At 36.6% G+C, this 24937-nt stretch overlaps 1 protein-coding gene across 4 annotated transcripts in view; it reads left to right on the forward strand.

The window, feature by feature from the left end:
- The window catches only part of GLRA2 (glycine receptor alpha 2), a 211339-nt gene that overhangs the window by 27418 nt on the left and 158984 nt on the right, over nucleotides 1-24937 (forward strand). For 2 of the 4 annotated variants that reach the window (XM_027534633.1, XM_027534635.1), the window contains exon 4: nucleotides 16523-16590. In XM_027534633.1, coding sequence (XP_027390434.1) covers nucleotides 16523-16590 — 68 coding nt within the window. Of the gene's footprint in view, nucleotides 1-16522; nucleotides 16591-16685; nucleotides 16754-24937 lie in introns of those variants that run through there. The other 2 variants (XM_027534637.1, XM_027534634.1) reach the window with 2 other exon arrangements.

Raw genomic sequence — 24937 nt, forward strand, 5'->3', positions numbered from 1 at the left:
AGCAGATGAGAGGAAGGGGTATACTATAGACAATCCACAGTTTTTTCTTAAAGCACAATTTTCCCCTACACTCATGATTGTAAGATTCAGTAATATACTCCATCTCCAAAAAGAAGAGCTCTCTTTTTTTTTGCTAGAGATTATTTCAAATCCAGGTATTTTTCTTAACACAGTGAGTAGGGGTGAGCACAATAAAATGTAAAGCAGAGAGATGGTGCTTGAGAAAAGTACATCTGATTGTTAAATAAAGGGGAAAATCTCAAGGTTTAAGAGGGAGACCCTTCCTTGGTAGGGGAAGGAGATGGAAAGAGGAAAGAAGAAGGTGGCATATCACACACAGTATCAGATTCAGTCCTCCCAACAAACCTGTGATTTAGGCAAAGATTTTTTCTTTTATAGATGAGGAAGTTAGGGCCCAGAGTGATTAAATAGCCTACAGAGAGTTACACAAGTAGTAAAAAGCAGAGCCAGGTTTTAAATCCAGTTCTAGCTCTGAAGTTTATGATTTTTCCCCCCATTATTCCATGCTGTACTGGTGAGGGATGTCAGGAGGGAGGGCAACAGGCTAGAAGTTTCCCTAGCCCAACCTCAAACATGGCAGCTCAGTAGTAGTTTCAAAGGGCCATGTTGTACTGCTACTTGTTGGTGACTGTGATGTTTTTGTCATAATTTTCTCATTTTGTTGAGTGCTTTGGAAAGACAGTAAACAAAATTCACTTTTGATTTCACAGGCTGAGATGAAATTATTGATTTAAATGAAAGACTTTTTGAATGAACTCCCCTTTGGAGCTGAAAGGATGGAGGCCAACTGATGGGGTTAAAATGCCTTGTGTTGAAAGTAGCTCTGAAATGGAATGGGAATGCAGATTTCTTGGCATGCCACGGGCATCTACTTATACAAAAAGGCTTATATTCTGCTCAACAGCATTCACTGAGAATTTATTGAATGCCTACTACATGCTGAGTACTATAGAAATGCCTTGAGAAACATTACAGTGTATCAGATTTGAATCATACTCTGTCTAGAGCATACTAGAAAGAATTAGACAAGCGTGAAAAAAATTGACTATATTACAATATGGTAAGGGTTATGGGGCTCTAGAAGTTCCCAGAAAGATGACATTAAAGTGTGGAGAATCATGGGAAAATTCACTGAGTAGGTATTAATTGAAGAATAAGAAGATTTGAACATATGAACATATATGTATATATGTGTAAATTACACCCACCAATTTCATTATCGTAACCTCAAACAGAGCATACTTCCTTCTTAAAGATGGTAACAATAACCTGGTGTACGAGACAGCTAAAGAGACACTGATGTATAGAACAGTCTTATGGACTCTGTGGGAGAGGGAGAGGGTGGGAAGATTTGGGAGAATGGCAATGAAACATATAAAATATCATGTAGGAAACGAGTTGCCAGTCCAGGTTCGATGCATGATGCTGGATGCTTGGGGCTGGTGCACTGGGACGGCCCAGAGGGATGGTATGGGGAGGGAGGAGGGAGGAGGGTTCGGGATGGGGAGCGCATGTATACCTGTGGAGGATTCATTTTGATATTTGGCAAAACTAATACAATTATGTAAAGTTTAAAAATAAAATAAAATTGGAAGAAAAAAAAAATAAAAAAAAAAAAATAAAAAAAAAAATTAACTAATGCAAAACAAATCTATTTTCAATTTGTCAGGCCCTAACAAGTTGATGAACTTGCTATTCATTTTGCAAAGTAGTAGAGGATTCAATTAATGAGAGAAAGTCCTCTTTAATTCTATTTTTGTTACTTCCTAAAATGAAAGGAAATATCATTTGGGTTGATGAGAAATTCTCAGATCTCCTCATTTCAAAACTAATTCCAAATGGCATTTAAAATTGTCTTCTTCTAAGGCTAAATGGGCCTTTATTTATTATCTACCCTAATCCCAAGATAGCAAGAACCTTGTGTTTTCCAGCAATTCTCCATCTGATGACATTTTATTTATAGCATAAATAGAAATATATGTAGATTACACTTACAAATTATTCCCAACATGAAGGTTTCCACTTAGTATCTGAGATCTTTAAAATAGAAAATGAACCTTGTCACCACAAGCAAAGTGCCCTAAATCTCCCAGAACATAAACTGCTCACTTTAAGGGCACTATGATCCTGCAAAGAACAAAAAAGCAGCAGTTCACTTGTATTAGAAAGAGGCTTAACAAAAATGCCCTCTCTGTGATGCTTGGTTGAGCACACACTTTTTGTTTCATCTGACATTTCTTGCAGAATGACTCAAGGGCTTTTCAGCAAATTGTTTCTGACTTGTCCTTAATGCCCAATTTTCTTATATTTTGTCCCACAATTCACCACCTAAATGTAAAGGATAATTAGTACAAGACCAGCATATAATGGATACTCAATAAATGGTTGCTGATTGAGTGAGTGATGAAGAGGTATAAGATGGAAATGCACAGAATTTAGCAAATGCCTGCAGAGAGGCACCAAATTTAATTTCTTGATGAACACACCCAACAAAGGAGTACAAGTTGCGTAATACTGCCATGTGTTCATCCAAAGTATGTTTAAATATTTTTTAAAATCCACATTCTTGGTTGAAACACATGAGAAAGATGACTTTCTCATCAGAAAGTCATATGACCAAAAATATAATACATCCCTAGCATTTGCTTGGCTATGCAGCAGAATACTCTGAAGCTCCTTTCATTGTTATATAATGTTAAGTATTCTTGTTAAGTAGCCTTTCCACTAATCCTGCATTTTTACCTGACTTTTATAATCTAGTAGTTCTCAACCAGGAGTGATTTTGTCCCCCCTCCCAGGGAGGGGGCACTTGGCAATATCTGGACATGTTTTTGGTTGTCACAGCAGGGGCTGTGGGAGGGGGGGTGCTGCTGGTATCTAGTGACTAGAGACCCAAGATGCTGCTCAACATCCTACAATGCACAGGACAAACTCCCACAACAGAGAAAGATCTGTCCCCAAATGCCAATGGTCCTTGGGTTGAAAAACCCTATCTTAAATAAGGAAGCTAGCAGGAATGACCCCAAGTCTATAGTGCTGTTTAGTAGTCCAGATGCAAAGAATGCTTATGCATAATTCCTGGAAGCAAGCTACAATTTATTTAACAACTATTATGGGCTTTCCTTACATCACTACTAATTCTCATAATTAACATCAAAGTAAGCACCATTATTCCAATTTTACAGAATTAACAAACCCAGAGAGTTTCTATACTCTTTAAAGTTCACAGGTGATAATAAGCAAAGCTAGTGGCAAAAACAAGACAGACTGGTAGTTACCATACTTCATATATTGGCTCCTGTCTTATTCCTTCTTTTTTAATCATGGAGAAATCCACAGTATGCAAAGATAGAAACTTGTCAGCATTCTCAAAGCCCTCTGACATGGATCTGAGCTATGTGCACATATGTCCACTCACTCATCCTTGTGTGAAAGCAGGTGACAACTGGTAGCCATTAGTGGGAAGGCATCACAGGATCTGCCATTTGCTTCTCTATATTCAAGCTACCTTAGTGGCTAATTAATTGCTTTGTCTGGCAGTTCTAACCTTTTATCAACAAGGCTGGTCCAAAGCAAATGGTTTGCTAGACTATCTCATCAGGCTGTGGGAATCAGCACAGACCTGGATGTCAGCAACCAAACTGAATGCAGGGGAACTGATAAAATCATTCTGACCATGTGTTGGGCAGAAGAATCAACAGTATATAATTTATTAGTGATGAATTTTCAAGAAGATTTTAAAAATGCAATGAGTTAATTTGTGTGACTGTTTCTAATTAATGTCATGATGTTAAAAGAAAAAAATCTTTCTCCATTCTTTGAATTAGATGCCACAAATTACCCCTCACAAAGGGAGTGCCACCATGAAAAGCCATTCCCTCCCTTTGCAACTCTCTCATCCTCCAAGACTCTCTCTTTCATGGGCATCAAAGCACCATACAACACAGGAAGCTGTCATAAGAAACACTGCTTCCCTGTGTTCAAATAAGTCTCTGACCGTTAACTATACATCTTCTTGATTTCTCTATGTGCTTTATTTTTCCTTTATCACTTGAGCTAATGGTGAGACTCTTTTTGCTAGATAAAAATCTTCTTATTCCAAAAGAAATTTAATTTCTATAGATATCAAGCACATAGAGTTACTACTGCATTCCCACCCAGGGGCCCCACGCTAAGTCAACTGTGATACTTGAGGACACATTAAATTATTTAAAAGGAATAAAATGCAAAATCAAAATGTCATTCTTGTCTATTTGTGACAAGAGAGAAAAAATCACATTTTCATCTTAGAACTGAAAGAATGCTGGTTCTCAAGTCTTTTGCCCTAAAATGATGTTGGAAAATAACATAACTGAGGCAAAACTAATGAATAGTGACTAGTTGTTTTGGTGTTACAGAGATCCTCTACTCTTTTCTAGTTCTTATTTTTTACCTATGCTGTGGCCCTCATTTAAATTTTTTCAAGCTTTATTGAGATAAAATTGATATATAATACTGTGTAAATTTAGGGTGTACAATGTGTGGAGCTTATATATTGCAAAATTATTACCATGTAGTATTAGCTAACACCTCTATTATATCACATAATTACAATTTCTTTTTTATAGTGAGAACATTTAATATTTACTCACTTAGCACTTTCAAGTATATAATACAGTACTGTTAACTATAGCCACCACCACTAATACTGTACCTTAGATCCCCAGAACTTACTTATCTTATAACTGTGTGTATCCTTTGACCAACACCTCCCTATTTCCCCTCCTCCAGCCTCTGGTAACCACCACTCTAATTTCTGTTTCTATGAATTTGGCTTTTTAGAGTTTACAAATAAGTGACATCACACAATATGTGTCTCTGGTGATTATTTTTAAATAGAATCCATCACAAAGCTTTAAAAACAGTATGTATTGTTAATTTAGAAAGCTTTGTTCAATATGAATATATATAATCTTATTTTAATATAGTCACTATGAATAATAGATAAACCTTTCATTACCATGGTAGAAGTTATAAAAATCAGTTCCAGGTTTTAAATATGCAGGATACAGAGTGCTCTTTTCATTGATTCATTTTTATGAGCAAGTCTGAGTCATATTAAATATAATTGCTGAGTCAAATATTTGTTATCCACGTGATCTGTCCTGGCCTCACTTTTCTTCCACACTGCCTCCTAGCTTTTGTGACAACGCAGTGGTCTGACTGGAAATTGATGGTTTTCATCTGGGACCGCTACAGTGCAGCTGGCCCAAAGAATACCATTTCCCATAAATCCTTTCTGCTAAAGTGGATTTTACTCATTCATGCCACAATGCACAATATAAAACTATTTACTCACATAAATAGTTCTACAGACAGTCCCTATGATCCTCCATGTCCATGGCCAGTCCTCACTTACAGGTATGGAAAGATTATGGAATTCCGGGACAATTTCTGTTTCTCCTAATCTCCGACTCTGAAAGTTCAGAGGAAGGCCCAGCAAACTTGTTGTTGTTCAGTTGCCAAGTCGTGTCTGATTCTTTGTGACCCCATGGACTGCAGCATGCCAGGCTTTCCTGTCCTCCGCTATCTCCCAGAGTTCGCTCAAACTCATGTCCATTGACTCAGTGATGCCATCCAACCATCTCATGTTCTCCCACCTCCATCTCCTCTTACTCTAAATCTTTGTCAGTATCAGGGTCTTTTCCAACGAGTTGGCTCTTCATGTGAGGTGGCCCAAGTACCGGAGCAAACTTAGCCAAATCTAGTTCACCACTTGTTTTATGAATAAAGTTTTACAGTAACACAGCCACATTCATTTATTTACATACTCTTTATGGCTACTTTCACTACAAAGACAGAACTGAGTAATTGTAACAGAGACCTTTGTGGCCCACAAAGCTTAAAATATTTACCATCTGGCCCTTTACAAAAAAAAATGCTGCTGACCTGTCATTTAGCTCACTGAGTTTTTAAGAGAACTCATCTAGAAATTAATACATTTATAAAATCTGATTATAAGAAGAGTTTGTGACTTGCATCCCTGAATTACACTCCTAGACTACAGGACCATTACATAAATTGAGAGTCTTAGGCAAATACCTGGAAAAGATTAAGCTGATCTTTATTGATTCTTTGTTCCTCTTCCATTACTTCCTCATCCCAGGCACTGACGCTACAGCCCCCAGTACAACATTCCCTCCTTGTAGGATCACAGGGTTTGATAAAAACCTCTACAATTGTCTTTAGTCTTATTATTATTATCTAATATATTTATTGTTCAATAAGAATTTGTTAATTGAATTAATACATAAATTACTGTAGGTCAACATTTTCGAATGATGTTTTGAAGAATGCGTGTCATCTTCGAAATGTGCTCCATGAATGGGATGGCTTATTCTACATACAGAACAGACTTGTGCTTGCCAGAGGAAGAGGGGTTGAGGAGGGTTGGATTAGAAGTTTGGGACAAGCAGAGGCAAACCATCATACAGAGAATGGATAAACAACAAGATGCTACTATATATAGCACAGGGAACGACATTAAATATCCTGTGACAAGCCATAATGGAAAAGAACATGAAAAACAGTGTGTGTGTGTGTGTGTGTGTGTGTGTGTATATATATATAAAACTGAATCACTTTGCTGTACACCAGAAACTGACACAACATTGTAAACCAACTATACTTCCAATTTTTTTTAAAGGATGATCTATTTCAAAAAAAAACATAAAGTCTCCTATGTTCAAATCAAGTTGGGAAACAACAACACATACTTTGTTCTCCTTTAGAAGCACCATGATTCACATGAATGCATTAAAGTTTTGGGGAGGAAAAAGTTGACATCAACAAAACAGCAGAACAGGCAGCTCCAAGCTCTTGTTCCCCCACAGAAGTGTCAAAAAGTAAGTAAGACCTGTCAGAACTAATTTTGTTAGAGTTCTGGAAAATAGTCATAAGTCTATAGCAACCAAGAAACTACTGAATCAAGAAAAAGCTAACTTGAAAATGGCAGGAAAGTTTTGTGGTGTCTTTACTTGTCTTTGTCCCCTCCCCTCCCCAGTGGTGATTTTATTTTTGAATCAATGGCAACCTACATTTCCAGTGTGGAACCCTGGTCCCTCATTGTGGAGAGGGCAAAGTAAACAAGCAAACATTATCCACAAATTATTCTGTCTGTCTATTCTAACCTGTCTGTGTGCTACCAGAAGGACATATGCAAAAAGCTTGTATTAGTTTGCTAGGACTTTCATAACAAAATAACACAGGCTAGGTAACCTGAACAATAGAAATGGACTTTCTCACAATTTTTTAGGCTAGAAATCCAAGATCTATGTAATAGCAGTATTGGTTTCTCCCAAGGACTCTCTCCCTGGCTTGCAGATTGCTACATCCTCACTGCGTCCTTGTATGGTTTTTCCTCTATGCACACACATCTCTGATATCTCTTTTCCCCTCTTCTTTTAAGGACCTCATTCATGTCAGATTAGGAACTACCTTCATGACCTCATTTACCCTTAATTATCTCTTTAAAGACCTTCACTCCAAATACACGTACATTCTGAGGTACTGGTGGTTAGCACTTCAACATATAAAATTTGAAGGAACACAATTCAGCCTATAACAGTGCTCAGCTTTGTTCCACCTAATCCAGTAGAACTCAGGATAGAAAAGCAGTAGATATTGATCAAACACACTGCAAGAAACACTAAAAACATTCAGATACCTGGAGTAAAAGATTATAGTTGAAACATACAATAGACCATTTAAAGGCCTGAGAGCAAAAGCTGAGAAGTTTCTTAGGGAAATCAGGAAATTCAAAATCAGCCATGCATGCAGGAGAATTTAAAAAGCCACAGGCATTCTCAGGGCAAGATGAATACTCAGAAAGGATCTGAGCAGATTCTAAGAGTTCACCTTGGGCTGATCGCTAGATTCAGTTCAAGACTGTCTAAGTATCAAAGGAGTGCCCCCAGAATAGAGACAATGAATAAAAACTGGGAGAGGTATTTTTTGTTTGTTTGTTTGATTTTTTTTAGCCCTTGGTGTTTAAGAAAATTTCCATCAAAATCCTAGTACAGTACAAGCTGAGAAACAGACTATAATGGCCACACAAAAGTTAAGAAACATAGTCTTTGCAAAAATGGTGTTAGATAGTCACCAAATGGATGGCTTACAATAGCTTTCAACAACAACGTCAAAAGCATCCAGAAAACTCTGGCAAAGGGGAAAAATCTACTTTCCCCTTCTCCCCTTGAGTTACCAGTTATAAAAGTCAAAGGTCTAGTTATCAACAAAAATCACAAAGCATACAAAAAAACAGGAAAATATGTCCCATTTGAAGGTAAAAAATAAATGGACAATAATCATCCCTGAGGAAGTTAACACACCGGACTTACTAGATAAATTCTGTAAAGCAACTGTCTTAAATATGCTTAAAGATCTAAAGGAAAACAAGGACAAATAATAAAAGGAAATTAGGAGATTGGTATATGAATAAAATGAAAATATCAGTAAAGAGCTACAAATTATAAGAAGGAACCAAAAAGAAGTTCTAGAGCTGAAATGTGAAAAAACAGAAATGGAAAATTCACCAAAGGAATTTAATAGTATATTTGAACAGGCAGAAGAAAGAATCTGTGAATGTGATGATTGGGTAAGTGAATTATTGAGTTTGAGGAACATAAAAGAAAAAGAATAAAGAAAACTAAACTGAATCTAAAGGACCAATGGAACAACAACAGACCAACATACACATTCTGAGAGTGAGAGAGGGGTAGGAAGAATCTTTGAATAGAATATTTGAAGAAATAATGGCGTCTCAAATTTGATGAAAGATAGAAATCTACAAATCCACAATCTTCAATGAACATCAAGTAGGGAAGCCCAAAGAGATTCACACTGAGAAACTTTATAATCAAACTACTGAAAGCCAAAGACAATGAGAGAATATTTAAAACAGCAAGAAAAAAACCAAATCATTACTCACACGGGATGTACAATAAAATCATTAGCCAATCCCTCGGAAGAAGCCTGGGAAGCCAGACTACAAGAGACGATATATTTAAAATGCTGAAATTTAAAAAAAAAAAATTGTAGCTAAAAATTTATATCCAGGAAAATTATCTTTCATCAATGAAAGATAAATTAAGACATTCAGAGATAAACAAAGGCTGAGAGAGTTCATTAGAACTAGACTTACCCTACAGGAAATGATAAAGGGAGTCTTTCAGGTTGAAATGCAAGGATGCTGGACAGTAACTTGAAGCCTAACAAAGAAATAAAGTTCTATGCTATTCGATGTATAATAAATAAAGATACTATTTGTGACAAGAAAAACCTAAAAGGAGGATGATGTAACTGTATAAGAGTAGAGTTTTATATGTTATAGAAGTTCAGTTGGTATCAATTTAAACTAGATTGTTATAAATTCAGGATCTTAAATGTAATCCCCACAGTAACCACAAAGAAACTATCTAAAAAGTATATCTCTTTGAAATAAAAGAGAATCAAAATAGTTAACTAAAAGAAAAAATCAACTAAATACAAAAGAGGATGGCAATAGACAAAGGGAAAAAAAATGCTGTAAAATATAGAGATCAAATACCAAATGGCAGAAGTCATTCCTTACATAAGTAATTACTTTGCATGTAAATGCACTAAACTCTTTCACACAAAGGATAGAGATAGGAAGACTGTATAAAACAAACTATGATCCAATTATATGCTGTCTATAGGAGACTCACTTTAGATCCAAAGACATGAGTAGTTTGTGAAAGGATGGAAAAAGATATTCGATGTAAATAGTAACCAAAAGAGAGTGGAGGACTTATGCTAACATAAGTCAAAATCTCTTAAAAGAGACAAAGAATGACAATATACATTGATAAAAGAGTCAAATCATCAAGATGATATTACAGTCCTAGAAACACATGTACCAAACAACAGAATCCCAAAATAATGACGTAAACCTTAATAAAACTGATAGAAAAAATAATACTTTTCCAGTAATAGTTGGAAACTTTAATACACCATTTCAGTAATAGATAGAACATCAATACAGAGATTGGTATGGATATATAGGATATGAACAACACTAAAAACAAACTAGACCTAACAAACATATAAAGAATACACCACCCAACAACAGGAGATACACAGTCTTCTCAAGTGTACATGCAACATTCTCTAGGATAGATCACATATTGGGTTACAAAGTAAATATTAATAAAATTTAAAAGATTAAAATTATAAAAATATCTTTTCCAAATATAGTCAAATGAAGCTAAAAATCAATAATAAAAGGAAAACCAGGGACTTCCCTGGTGGTCCAGTGGTTAAGACTCCATACTTTCACTGTAGGGGGTATGGGTTCAATAATGGTCAGGGAACACAGATTCTGAATGCTGCATGGCACAGCCACAAGAATTTTTAAAAAAATTTTAAAAACAGGAAACTCAGAAAATTCACAAATATTTGGAAAATAACACACTCTTGTATAACCAACAGGTTATAGAAAAAAATCACAAGGGAAATTAAAGAATGGAAACAAAGATGCAACATACCAAAACTTATGGGATGCACTGATAGTGTTCAGAGGGAAATTTTTAAGGTAAATGCCTACACTAAAAAAGAAGAAAGATACCAAATCAATAACGTAATATCACATCTTGAGGAACTAGAAAAAGAAGAGCAAACTAAACACAAAGCTAGCAGAGGAAATAAATAATAAAGATCAAAGTAGAGAAAAAAATAGAAAAGCAATAAGAGAAGCAATACAACCAAAATCTGGCTCTTCTAAAAGATCAACAAAAATCACAAACCTTTACCTAGACTGACAAAGAAAAAAAAGACTCAAATAACTAAAATCAGAAATGCAAGTGGGGGTATTACTACTGACCTCACAGAAGTAAAAAGAATTATAAAAGAAGATTGTAAACAAATTAGATAACCTAAATAAAACTCAACATTCTGAAAACTAAGATCATGGCTTCTGGTCCCATCACTTCATGGCAAACAGATGTGAAAACAATGGAAACAGTGAGAGACTTTATTTTTTTAGGCTCCAAAATCACTGCAGATGGTGACTGCAGCCATGACATTAAAAGATGTTTGCTCCTTGGAAGAAAAACTGTTATCAACATAGACAGCATATTAAAAGGCACAGACATTACTTTGCCAACAAAGGTCCATCTAGTCAAAGCTATGGTTTTCCCAGTAGTCATGTATGGATGTGAGAGTTGGACTATAAAGAAAGCTGAGCACCAAAGAATTGATGCTTTTGAATTGTGGTGTTGGAGAAGACTCTTTGAGAGTCCCTTGGACCACAAGGAGATCAAACCAGTCCGTCCTAAAGGAAATCCGTCCTGAATATTCATTGGAAGGACTGATGTTGAAGCTGAAACCCCAACACTTTAGTCACCTGATGCAAAGAACTGACTCATTGGAAAAAACCCTGATGCTGGGAAAGATTGAAGGTGGGGGAGAAGGGAACAACAGAGGATGAGATGGTTGGATGGCATCACTGACTCGATGGATGTGAGTTTGAGCAAGCTCCGGGAGTTGGTGATGGACAAGGAAGCCTGGCATGCTGCAGTCCATGGGGTCACAATGAGTTGGACACGACTGAGCGACTGAACTGACCTGACTGAGATAAAATGGACAAATATCTAGAAATACATAATTTACCTAAACTGACTCAAGATGAAACAGAAAAATCTTGGGCCTATAACAAGTAAATAAATCTATTGAAAACTCAAAACCTTTCAACAAAGTTTAGGACCAGATGGCTTCACTGGTGAATTCTTACAACACATAAGGAAGAAATAACACCAACCCTTCTCAAACTCTTCCAAGAAATAAAAGAGAAAAGAATACTTCCTAACTCATTCTATGAGGCCAAAATTACTTTGACACCAAAGACAGATAAATATACCACAGGAAAATAAAATTAAGGACAAATAACCTTTGTGGATATAGATGCAAAAATCTACAACAAAATAGTATCAAAACAAATTCAACAGCATAGTAAAAGGATTATGCATCATGGCCAATTGAGGTTTATCCCATTAGAGGAAGTTTGTAAAGTTTGTTGATCTTTTAAGATAGTCAACTTTTGGTTCTGTTGAGGGAAGGAGGGAGGAAGGAAGGAGAGAATAGTGATATGAGTGATTAGATGTCTATATAATTCTTCTTCCCAGTCAAATTCTCATCAAATTCACTTTGGAGTATCTTTGCTGATAAACCAATTAGATGAGTTTAACTACTGTTAACTCTTTCTGCAGTTTATACAACACATTTGTTTGCTGGTGATCATATCTAAGAATGTGTTACTGTTAATTAGAACACCTTAGTAAAACACAGATGGAAGGTTGTGTTGGCACATGTCAGGATAACTCTTAACAGTGAAAAACAATTCTATTATTCAACCCAAAGAACTTGCAGACATTGTCCCATATTCAGGTAACTTCTATTCTCAGAGTGATTTTATTGGCCTCAGGCATTTTATCCTTCTAGTTAAAAAAGGTGTCCCTAAAGTTAGGCAATTTCTGCCTCTTACAAACTCTGTGACCTTGGGAAAATCAATGAATTTCCTTTGTGCCTCAGTTTCCTCATCTATAAAATGGGAGACTTTCAGTTCAGTTCATCAGTTCAGTCGTGTCCAACTCTTTGCAACCCCATGGACTGCAGCATGCCAGGCCTCCCTGTCCATCACCAACTCCCAGAGCTTGCTCAAACTCATGTCCATCGAGTCGGTGATGCCATCCAACCATCTCATCTTCTGTCATCCCCTTCTCCTCCTGCCTTCAGTCTTTCCCAGCATCAGGGTCTTTTCCAATAAGTCAGTTCTTTGCATCAGGTGGCCAAAGGATTGGAGTTTCGGCTTCAACATCAGTCCTTCCAGTGAATATTCAGGATGGATTTCCTTTAGGACTGACTGGTTGGATCTCCTTGCAGTCCAAGGGACTCTCAAGAGTCTTCTCCAACACCACAGTTCAAAAGCATCAATTCTTCAGTGCTAGCTTTCTTTATAGTCCAACTCTCACATCCATACATGACCACTGGAAAAGCCATAGCTTTGACTAGATGGACCTTTGTCAGCAAAAGTAATGTCTCTGCTTTTTAACATGATGCCTAGGTTGGTCATAACTTTTCTTTCAAGGAGCAAGCGTCTTTTAATTTCAAGGCTGCAGTCACCATCTGCAGTGATTTTGGAGCCCAAGAAAAGAAACTCTCTCACTGTTTCCATTGTTTTTCCATCTGTTTGCCATGGAGTGATGGGACTGGATGTCATGATCTTAGTTTTTTGAATGTTGAGTTTCAAGCCAGCTTTTTCAATCTCCCCTTTCACTTTCATCAAGAGGCTTTTTAGTTCCTCTTCGCTTTCTGCCATCAGGGTGGTGTCATCTGTGTATCTGAGGTTATTGATATTTCACCCTGCAATCTTGATTCCAGCTTGTACTTCATCCAGCCCGGCATTTTGCTGGGAATGGGAATGGGAGACATGGTAGCATGTAATTATTGAAGAATAAAATAAGGCACTTATTGGCATAGAGCAAGGTTTTAATATATGTGAGCTCATTATTAATACATGCATGTGAAAGTTACTTCTTTTTTCATTTCCAAGGTTTTATATCCAAATGCAAATGATTCTTAAGGCAGTGTCCAATGAAATGATCAGATGTAAAGGATCAAATTATCCCAGAAGTATATAAACCAATGAAAAATAACATGGTTTGCAGGTCAGAGGATATTATGCAATGAATCTAGTGCAGCAAAGTGATTGAAAATTTAGGATTTTGGAATCAGAATGATGAGACCTTGAGTCTCAGCTTCTTTAATTACTGTGGCATGACTTTAAGCAAGTTACTTAATTTTTCTAACCCCCAGTTTCCTCATCTGAAAATGTTTATTGGAGCACTAAAACAATTCCTTTTTTGTGAGGATTAAAACAGACAATTTTTTAAATGTGCTCAGTACAGTGTGTCAGTATGTGGTAACTTAAAAATTATTTTGAATTCTAGCAGTATACTCACACTGCCATGTACTGGGAAGGATAAAAACAGATGTATGATGGTATGGCCCAGCTTTCTAATTGGTTCCAAGCCAGTTGGGGAGGCCAGACAATCAGATAATCTACAGTACAAGAAAACCTACATTTGGATTTTCAAATTCCTCCTTTTAAGATCACGTTTCTCTCTTTCCTGTTTCTTTTCCCACATTATTCATTTTCTATCTCATATACAAAAATCCATGAAAGTTTTCCACCCTGAATTGGACCATCTAAAACGAAATATCTTGTTGTGAAGAGAGGAAAAAAAGTAATTTTTTACACACAATTTCTCATGACTTGACTCTACCTTCTCTACTTTATCTCTTACACACAGAGTCGGACACGACTGAAGTGACTTAGCAGCAGTAGCAGCAGCATAAAAATATATTTGTTATAGAATAAAAATCTATGGACAAGAAACAGACTCTTTTTTTTTTTTTGCTGGTTTTTTTTTTTTTTTTTTTTTTTTGAGTAACCTAAATAAGAAAACAAAATAAAGCAGAGCAGGAAGTGACCATGGAAAAGAAGTCATCTTAGCAGATGATGAATAACAAGGGGATAAACTAAAAAGACGTGGAATATTTCAAAGATGTAGGCTGAAAAATGTTTTGGTAATATGGTGATGTTTATGATCTGATGCCCAAAATCACTTTAAAAAAAACTATTTTTTCATTAAAAGCAGATAAGTTAGTTATATTAAAAAGAAAAACAGCTTACTACATCTCTTTTATCCAAATTCTTTGTTGCTTCTTTTATCAAAAGTTTCCTTGCCTGGAAATTTACATTAGCTGTTGAGCCCTTTTCTTTTTTTCATTTTGAGAACTCAACATGGACTTGAGAAGTAAAAATATGGCACTCAAGCATTGCTGCAGCTGTGTTTTACTATCAGCCTTTGAAGGAGGCTTCAAGCCAAACTCCTCCTCATTCAGATCCTACCTGCTTGTTGTGAACAGAGCCAACTGGGGTGTTGCTTGAACCAGGATACTGACACAGGAGAAAGCAATGAGTGAATAGATGGTTCATGGCAACATGAACCATTTCGTATCTTAGAAAGTATTATGTGGAAACCACATGAGGGCAATAAATACATTGCCCAGCATAACATGAAACTCGAAGTCATTGGAAAGTGATTCATCTATGGTCAGAGGGCGAAGAGTTTGTCGCTGTACCCTTTGAACGTGCCTGATTTTACCTGATCTCTGAAGCCAAACAGGGTCAGGCTGGTTAGTGCTTGCTTGGAGGAGAAACAAAGGGCAAGAGGAAAAGAGAGTTGTTCCCTATGTCTCTGGAGGGAAAAGCATGCTCTTTGTTCAAAGTACATCTAGGATTAATAAACCTCCATGGAATTTTCCAGGCAAGAATACTGGAGTGGGTAGTCATTCCCTTCTCCAGGGATCTTCGCAACCCAGGGATCAAACCCACGTCTCCTGTGTCTCCTGCATTGCAGGCAGATTCTTTACCGTCTGAGCCACCAGGGAAACTAAACCTTGCTTTCTACTACATTTATTGATGTAACAATCTGGACATTAAGTGACACTGCTGGGTTTCTTTCTTTTACAAAAAAAAAAATTGTTTGTTTATTTTTTTACTTTACAATATTGTATTGGTTTTGCCATACATTGACATGAATCAGCCATGGGTGTACACGTGTTCCCCATCCTGAACCCCCCTCCCACCTCCCTCCCCATCCCATCCCTCTGGGTCATCCCAGTGCACCAGCCCTGAGCACCCTGTCTCATGCATAGAATTTGGACTGGCGATTCATTTCACATGTGATAATTTACATGTTTCAATGTCATTCTCCATATCATCCCGCCCTCGCCCTCTCCCACAGAGTCCAAAAGATTGTTCTATACATCTGTGTCTCTTTTGCTGTCTTGCATATGGTGAGCTAATTTTCTTTGGTTTTGTATTTCTATACATCATTTCTCATTAGGCAGTCACAGGGTATAAAGAAGGAATGGGGTAAATTCAGAGGTATCATGAAAATCAAACTAGACCCATTGATTTAAAGGGTATTCCATAAAACGAGGTGGATATTCCTGACCCATCCACCATTCAAAATGTAGCTCCATTTGAACTCATGAGCCAGGCTATTTCATCGTCATGTGTACCCACTGTTGACATCTACAAGGTTGATGAGCCTAAGGTCAAAGAAAGCCACTCATCCAAAAGGCAATTTTGATCACAACTATTGACAATGAATTCCATTTAATAGTCTTCAGCTTATATTTTCCAAGTCCAAAACTCTTCAGGGTAAGTTATCATTGCTTAACTGTCATTATTTGAAATGCTAGTGGGAATGTTATTACTGTGAACCTCTCTGGGTAAAACTTTCTCTCTTTTTTTTTTTTTTGCAATCTCACCATCGTTTTAATTTTGTTTACATCTCTAGTCATTTGCACAGATGTTGATGGAGCTGTATTTTTGCTTCAATGTCTATTGCAACATTTTTATTGCGTTCTGCAGGTCCTCCAGTAAACGTTACTTGCAATATTTTTATCAACAGTTTTGGATCAGTCACAGAAACCACCATGGTAAGTGCTACAATGCCACTGGCAAGAGAAAAACATGACTTGATTATGCCATGAACACAACCTGTCAAATTTTCTATTTATTGTTCAACTTGCAGGACCTCCTGTAAATGTTACCTGCAACATATTTATCAACAGCTTTGGGTCAATAGCAGAAACTACAATGGTGAGTGGGACTGAGCATTGAAGCCATCGTGTGAAGGAATGGGATGTGTGATCAAAGAGCACTGTTGTACATTTGTGGGACATTTACTGAGTGCTAATTTCCAAGTTCATTCACCTCTAGAAAGCAATTAGTTATACTCTTTCACCTTAGGAATTCATTAGTCAAATATTCATTTGCTTAAAATTCAATAATCTTTCATCCATCATGCCAGAGAAATTTTGGAAACACTTGATGTTTGGTTATATTTAGGTAGAATTATCAGTAATGAGCTGGTGCATAATTAAGGATATTTAAATATTTGCATCTCCAATGTTTCAGAAATACAAATTTCAAAGTTTAGGAGATATTTTCATATAATGGGACACTTTAACATAATCAAGCTTCAGACATGCTACATTTAAGATATATGCCAAGAAGCTGACTGTAAAATGAACACACACACACACACACACACACCCCAATTTGATGACAGTAGAAAGTTGTTCCAAATCCACAGGAATTACATAACATGCATGACTCCCTCCCCCCAAAATAAACATAAAACTAATAAAACCCAATCATATTCTAAGTGCAGACATGTTTCACATACATGAAAAAGATTTCAGATACTTTAAAATTGAGATATTTTAAAATACTTTAAAATAAAGACTCTTTACTGGTGTCAAAGTGGTATTGTTGCCTGTGACACAGCCCATTAGATCAGTAACCTTAGAGTGCTAGGTACAGGGTGGAGATTACATTTTGAGTGAAATATTTTCTTAGCCTCTATATAATTTAAGTCCACTGACTGGTTCTGATTTTCATGACTATGTAAAAGTATGTTGTTGTATTAAGTCCCTTTAGTCATGTCCGCCTCTTTGCGACCCCATGGACTATAGCCTGCTAGGCTTTTCTGTCCATGGGATTTTCCAGGCAAGAATATTGGAGTGGGTTGCCATTTCCTCCTCCAGGGCATCTTCCCAACCCAGGAACTAAACCAGCGTCTCTTAGTTCTCCTGCATTGGCAGGCAGGTTCTTTACCACTAGCACCACCTGTATATGTAAAGTACACAGCTGTATTATTGGATGAGATCAAAATAAAATACAGTTGAGTCTGACTAAGTACTATGGTGGCTGATGTCCTAGAAACACTCAAGAAATGAAATAATAAGCATAGTGCCATTGAGAAGTAAAAAACGGTGCTCCACTGTGTTTATGAATTCTCTTTTAGACTATAGGATTGTGTTTAACAAATTACTGTACTTCTTGATGTTCTTGATGTTAGAAAAGAATAATTTACCTCAACATTCATTTCCACTGGCAAGCCAGACATAATACAACTCCACCATCCATTTTAATATTATTCAGACACAGCATTTTCCAGAAAAGAAACTTTTGGGACTTCGACCATATGTAGTGCATTAAGAATTTTACTCAACTAAGATAGTTTTGATAGGATTAGTAATTAACTCATAAGAAAATCTCAACACGGAAAGAAGACTCCAACTTTGGACTTGGCATTCAGTGTCTGTCCTCCCCTCTTGGTTTTATCTTGATAACAGAGGGGCAGATATTCCAGCCGCCCAAATCACTATCTCCAGCTTTACACGATGGCATTCAATGACAATACTTGCACGACCTAATGCTGATTGCATTAATTAGACCCCTAAGTTGCTTTGATTAAATTTCCTCATTGCATCTTATCCTCAATCAAAAATGTAAATATAAACCTTTTCAATGTTCATTAATGTAAGATAAAGCTAAACATTTAAGGAGATGAAAATGAAAACTATGGATATCCTTGTTTTCCTGTGTCTTTAAGAGCTACTGAAGGTGTTTAATAAATGGGCTGCCTAGGTGCTTCCTGGCCACTTACTAAAGTGTCCTTTGTCATGTTTCCTATGAGAAAACTTGGAAATCGTTGCCCGAGCGTAATATCAATGGCCTGTCTATTCTGCTGTATGAGATGTATTGAATCGCATGATCAGAAGAATGATGCCTATATGCTTCTTTTATTTTAATTCTTAGCTTCTGATGTAATAACAAACTGAATTTGGCTTTTAAAAAGTATCTTTATTTTCTTCAATCATGGCTCTTGTGTGAAACTAAAAAAAAATTTTGGAAACTCTACCACGCTTAAATCAAAGAATAAATTCTCATGTCATGTAGGGTAGTGACTAGCAAACATTCTCTAAAATGCCAGACAGTAAATACTAAAGACTTTGAGGACCAGACAATTTCTGTCACAACTACTTAATCCCACCCTTTCAGCATAAAAGCAGCCATAAACAACAGTAAGGAAATGGGTGTGGCTGTTCTCCAAAAAAAACAAAAACAAAAACAAAAACACTTTACTTATAAACACAGATTATGGCCAAATTTGGCCCACAGGCCATAGATTGTCAATTTTGGGATGTAAGGCATCATTATTTAACTAGACATTATGCAGGTGATCATAAGAACATGAGAATTGCTTCACCTTGAAAAGATCTTACCTTTCCAGATCTTTTAGGCTCTGCCTAGGTATCTACCTGATGCACCCAGAGAGTGTCATCAGAGCCCAAGTTTCCCTTACCAAAACCCTGAGACTCTGTGCTCATGAATATACTCACAAAATATGGCTCAAAAGATGGTCAAAAAAAATTAAACAGAAACAAATTCTTCCTTTAACTCTTTAGTTGACAAGACATCAGACTCTTAGTTTTTATGCACAGTAATGCATGTAGTTACTGAGGATGTTGATTAGTGCTATGAATGGGGGGGAGAATAATAGTTTTGCTTTCCCTATGTTTTCTGGAATGATTTTTTTCCAAGAATGTATCAGAATTTTGAGTTTCTAAACATGTTGATTTCTCTCATATCCCACTCTTATCCCACAACACTTGGCAGCATTATTGAAGAATTTAGTTTGGATGTTTGTTTCTAAATAAAAGGCAATAAGTATCTGTTTTAAGAACTCAGTATGACTTTCTTTTGGTGCTGTCCAGTGTGCCCTATTATGCTTGATGAAATCCCACTAAATTACTGTTGTTACTTACTCCCTGCAAAGAACAGGCTCACACAGGGACTCATATTGCCTCTTACTCCTTTGGTATATTAGTGTTGAAGACATGCACTCATAGGACAATATATTTGTGTTATTCTAAGGAATATTTTTATGGATCATTGTGGTCATACACAGTATTTCAAAATATATACTTCTGTTCATTAAAAGTCACAGGGATCTGTTGATGGTCATTACTAGCTGACCCTGTGTTAAGAGTATTCAGTGGGACAATTATTTGTTGTTGTTTATGATTCCAAAAGACTCATTAGACCAGAAAGGGGTGTATGATGAGACAGGTTATAATTTAGTTTTGGTATGTAAGTTTACCATTTCCTTTTCTTTCTTTCCCCTTTTTCTTTAGCTAGTGATGGCAAGTTAATTTACTGGATGACGGGTGTATTTACAAGCCCCTCCTTCCTAACACAAAGGCATAGTTCGGGAATACTCATAGTGTCAGTAAAGGTCAAGAATATTTGCATGCCATCTGCATGCAGCTGTCCCCAAGGTTGGGCCATTAGAAAACGGAGAAGAGACAGTCTCCTCAAACCTTCCAAATAACTGCCTGGAAGGATGTGGGTGAACAGAATGTGGCTTGAACCTGTGAGTGCTGGAACATTCCCCATGCCAAAGCAGCAGGAAATAGATTGCAACAGCAGGGAGGGGGTAGAAAGAGCTGAAAGTGTACAAAATGTGTCTACTCAGAGAGTATCTCTAGAATATGATTCCAGCTCCCCAGAATCTTCCCCAAATTCCACATCTTCTGCTGGTTACTGCTGCAGGGTGAAGAGTTGTTTTATCTCCAACCTGAAATCATGTTCCCAAAGAACTGGATAAGATGTATGTAGATAGCCCCTTAGGAGATTGTATGGTTGCTGTAACTGCTGGAATGATGTTACAGGCTCCTTTTCATTCTACAGCTGCATATGCTAACTTACCAGGAATAGCAGGTACCTACATTCTTTATTTCTAACTTCTTAAGGGAGAACCAAGAATCAACCTAACATTTTGTTAATCTAAGATGCAAGGTGACCTGGTCTCTAAATTTAAAATGCAATGTTAAAACCTGAATTGATCATAAAGCAACTGCTCCTCCCATAATTTCAAATTCAAAGCTAACTTTCCATATTCAAAGCTAGCACAAACTTAAGATGATGAAAACATTACTGCAGGGTAGCTGGAAGTTAAAACCAAAATGCCATATAGGTCTATGAAAAATCCACAAAGCATATCTTTGCACTGGGATGACCCAGAGGGATGGTACGGGGAGGGAGGTGGGAGGTGGGTTCAAGATGGGGAACACGTGTACACCCGTGGTGGATTCATGTTGATGTATGGCAAAACCAATACAATATTGTAAAGTTATTAGCCTCCAATTAAAATAAATAAATTTAAATAAAAAAGAGAAAACTTTATGACATAATTGGACTGAAAAATATATACATATAAAATAAAGAGAGAAGTAGTGAAGTTCAGTATGAATGTGGATGAGATAGAGTTGCAATCCCCAAGTACAAACGCTAGACTAAATATAACAAAATAATTCAATTTAAGGAAACAATCTTTGTGGCATGGGCATAGAATTAGAAGGTACCAAAATAGTAAAACTTTAGAAATTCTAAATTTGATGTGAAGTAATAGTATGGAATATAGGTACCTGTATTACCTGTGCTAAGAATATATAAAGATTCTATGACTTAAACATAGCTTTTGAAAAATAAAAGATAAATGTATGCATTTACACACATACAGACATGCACACACACAAATAAATAAATAAATATATATATATATATATATACACATACACACACACACATACACATACATTTTTAATTTAAATGTTTCCATTATCTAATCTAGTACCCAGGGAGTCAATCATAGAAAATCAAATTTTAATACAAGGAGATATGTCATTTACTTGAAGTAGAATCTGTCTCTGGAGAGACAAGGTAGTATAAAAGAAAGTTCAGTCTGCACTTAAGTATGTCTCTCAGTGTTTACTTCTCCTTTAATATTTCATTAAACCTAGAAGCAAAAATAAAGACAAAGAAAGGCTACAGAGCAATATAACTATCTTTGGTGGTTTGGAATATCTTGAGAGAAAAAACCTATCTGTAAATAAACAGAGGCAGTGCATGGATAAATCATGTGTCAAATTTGTACCCTATATTGAAAATGATAGTGAACTGAAAGAATTATACAGGCACAGCCCTGGAAGATCTTTTCTTTGGCTATCTACTTCTCTGTATCCTTGGGTGTTCTTTTCTATTCTTTAAAGTTTTAAGGGTTGCCATTTATTCTGGAATAATGTATCATCATCATGAACAAAATTAAGGAAAATTTTAATTCCTATACATTATAAAGAAAAAAATACTTCCAAAAGATCTAATAAAAGTCTTATTTTATATAATTCCTGTCACTATGGCATAAAATATATTTTCTCCTCTAACTTTTCCACTTATCCTTGCTTATGAACAGGCTAATTAATTTATTTTAAATTAACTCTTAGACATTAAGTGGTTCTATTGTGATAAGATAGATTCAGTGCTCTTTTTTATAGTTCTGATATTGGAAGAAAATTCAAAATAGAAAAGTAGGAAACACTGGAGAAGAAAACTTGTGGGAAAGACTTTTTTAAAAGATGTACATTAGCTGTGAAAATTTATATTGAGATTTTTTTAAAAAGGTCAATGTTTCATATTTTATGTCACTAATGTAATATTCTCTGAAATCTCTCAACATGCATATTTGAATCATTCTCAGGTTCAAAGGAGGACTATAGTGATGTTCTCCTGGTGATTTTGTTGCTGAATACTCACTCTCTGACTTTACATGGCCTCTCTCATTCTGTTTCCTTCCGGGGTAGGGGGTCTCCCTATGGCCTAAGAAATTTAACCCATTCATCTCTGTTATTTCCAGCTGTCATTACTTCCTATACTTAGAATTTTTCTACCTCCAGAATTGACTAAGAGATGACATCCTCTCTCTCCTACCTCCTGCTGAAACAATCTCATAAACCCTCACACAAAAATTTTTATTAAGGATAATTGGTTCCCACCCGAAGGAAAATAAAAGGGGTAGTTGTCACATAGTGGATACACTGCATTTTTTCCTTCAGGAAATCTTCAGAAAATATCACAGTTGGTCTATCTAGTACCTATTTATATGCAAATTGGATTATTTTATTTCCAACAGCCCCTGTTTTGGTTTTCCACAAATCACACATTTCCATTCTTTACTCACACAAAACTCCAAAGCTTCCAATAACTCCTGTTGCCAATGAAACACTGAAGTGGTCATCTATTTCCATTTACCATCCTCTGATTCCTTTCAGTTCAGTTCAGTCGCTCAGTCATGTCCGACTCTTTGCGACCCTATGAATCGCAGCATGCCAGTTTGGATAATTCCAAAAATGCAAAATATGTGATGGGGAGAACTTTTAAGATTTTGCCATTCTCTTGGTTCACTCTTGAAGGGAGGGGATAGCCAATGAGCAAATAGAATGGAAAAGAAGCTTCCCTGGGCCCACAACAGCACCCTCTTAGGTCTGGGAATTTGCTTCGCAGGTCTGGTATAAAGTAAAATGAAGTTTTTCAGTCGTGTTCGACTCTTTGCAACCCCATGGACTGTAGTCTGCCAGGTTCCTCTGTCCAATAATCCCAAATAAAAGTCAGCTGATAAAATTTTCCAAGTCAAAAAGTCCTTATGTTGTACAATAGAGAAACATACAATCATTATTAAAAATATATTTCAGCTTTCCCTAAGAAGCTAGGCTTTGATGACTGATTTCCAGAAGTTAGTAACTATTTGATTATTAGCATTCTTTAAACCCACATGGGGCACTCTTTCTAAGAACTGCCATTTCCAAAATACTCTACCAGCCTGATTGTCAAATGGCTGTATTACGGGGAGAAGTCATGAGAATTTGGAGAGTTTATTGATTAAGGAGAGGGAAATGGATTGACACTCTTTCATCCACCCTGATCTTTACAACCTAGTTGCGAGTTTTCTATTAGCTCTAAAGGGATTAACCGAAACAGACAATCCTGAGGTGGTCTCCATTGTACCTGATAGAAAAACCAACCATCCAAGTTTTGCCTATGCCTGAGTGGGTTCCCTGAATGTGGGACTTCTGAGGCTAAATTGGAAAAATTCTTAGGCAAACTAGGACATGTTGGTCACTGTTACAGAAAAGTAAGCAATGATCCAAAATCCAGATGCCAAAACACAGATGTGGAGACAAAGCAAATGAAGGTGGAAAAGGTAAAGAGAGTAAGATGGGATGAGTATATATCATCCCGAAAGCCCACAGGTGGCAGATGTGGACAAATGTGAGCTCTGAACCATAGTCCCGCTTAACTAGGGAATACTGTTGAAGCCTCTATTGGGTTTGCTCTGTCAAGCAAAGCAACAATTTCCATGAACCTAAAGACCTTTGAGTAAAAATCCTCTGAAGAGAAGTTACTGCCTCACGCTGATTCATTAGCACAGAAGAAAATTTCCAGGCCAAGTGGGAATGACATGGTGTACCTGAATTTCCACAGGGAGGAACACCTTTATCAAAAGGTACTCAGATTAGGAAAACATGAAAGAGATTTCTGTTTTGATGAAGCATCAAGTCGACTACCGTATATACAACCCATTCAGAGAAATGATAAAATATTTAAGAGTTTCAAAAGTAAGTAGCTGTAAGGGAATTATCTTGTCAACATGAAACATCTTAATATTTATGTTGATGAATTTAAAAACTACTGCCCCATCATATCAGAGTTTTATAATAAGATTTCCACTACAAAATTACAGAGTGGCTTTTCTTCTGCCTAAAGCATCTGAGAAAGATTGAAAACAGAGATCATGTCATTTCTGATTTGGAAAATATATCAGTTTTATCTGATAATCTGCCATCAAAGACTGACTGCTGTACTTACCATTATCTTTTTCTACAGCTAAATCGGATGGTTGTTATTTGTTTAGTCGCTAAGTCGTGTCTGACTTTGCAACCCCATGGACTGTAGCCCACCAGGTTCCTCTGTCTGTGGGATTTCCCAGGCAAGAATACTGGAGTGGTTTGTCATTTCCTTCTCCAGGGGATCTTCCTGACCCAGGGATCAAACTCACATCTCCTGCATCGCAGGCAAATTCTTTCCACCCAGAATGAT

The sequence above is a fragment of the Bos indicus x Bos taurus genome, chromosome X, assembly GCF_003369695.1.
Source record: "Bos indicus x Bos taurus breed Angus x Brahman F1 hybrid chromosome X, Bos_hybrid_MaternalHap_v2.0, whole genome shotgun sequence".
Taxonomy (NCBI): Eukaryota; Metazoa; Chordata; class Mammalia; order Artiodactyla; family Bovidae; genus Bos; species Bos indicus x Bos taurus.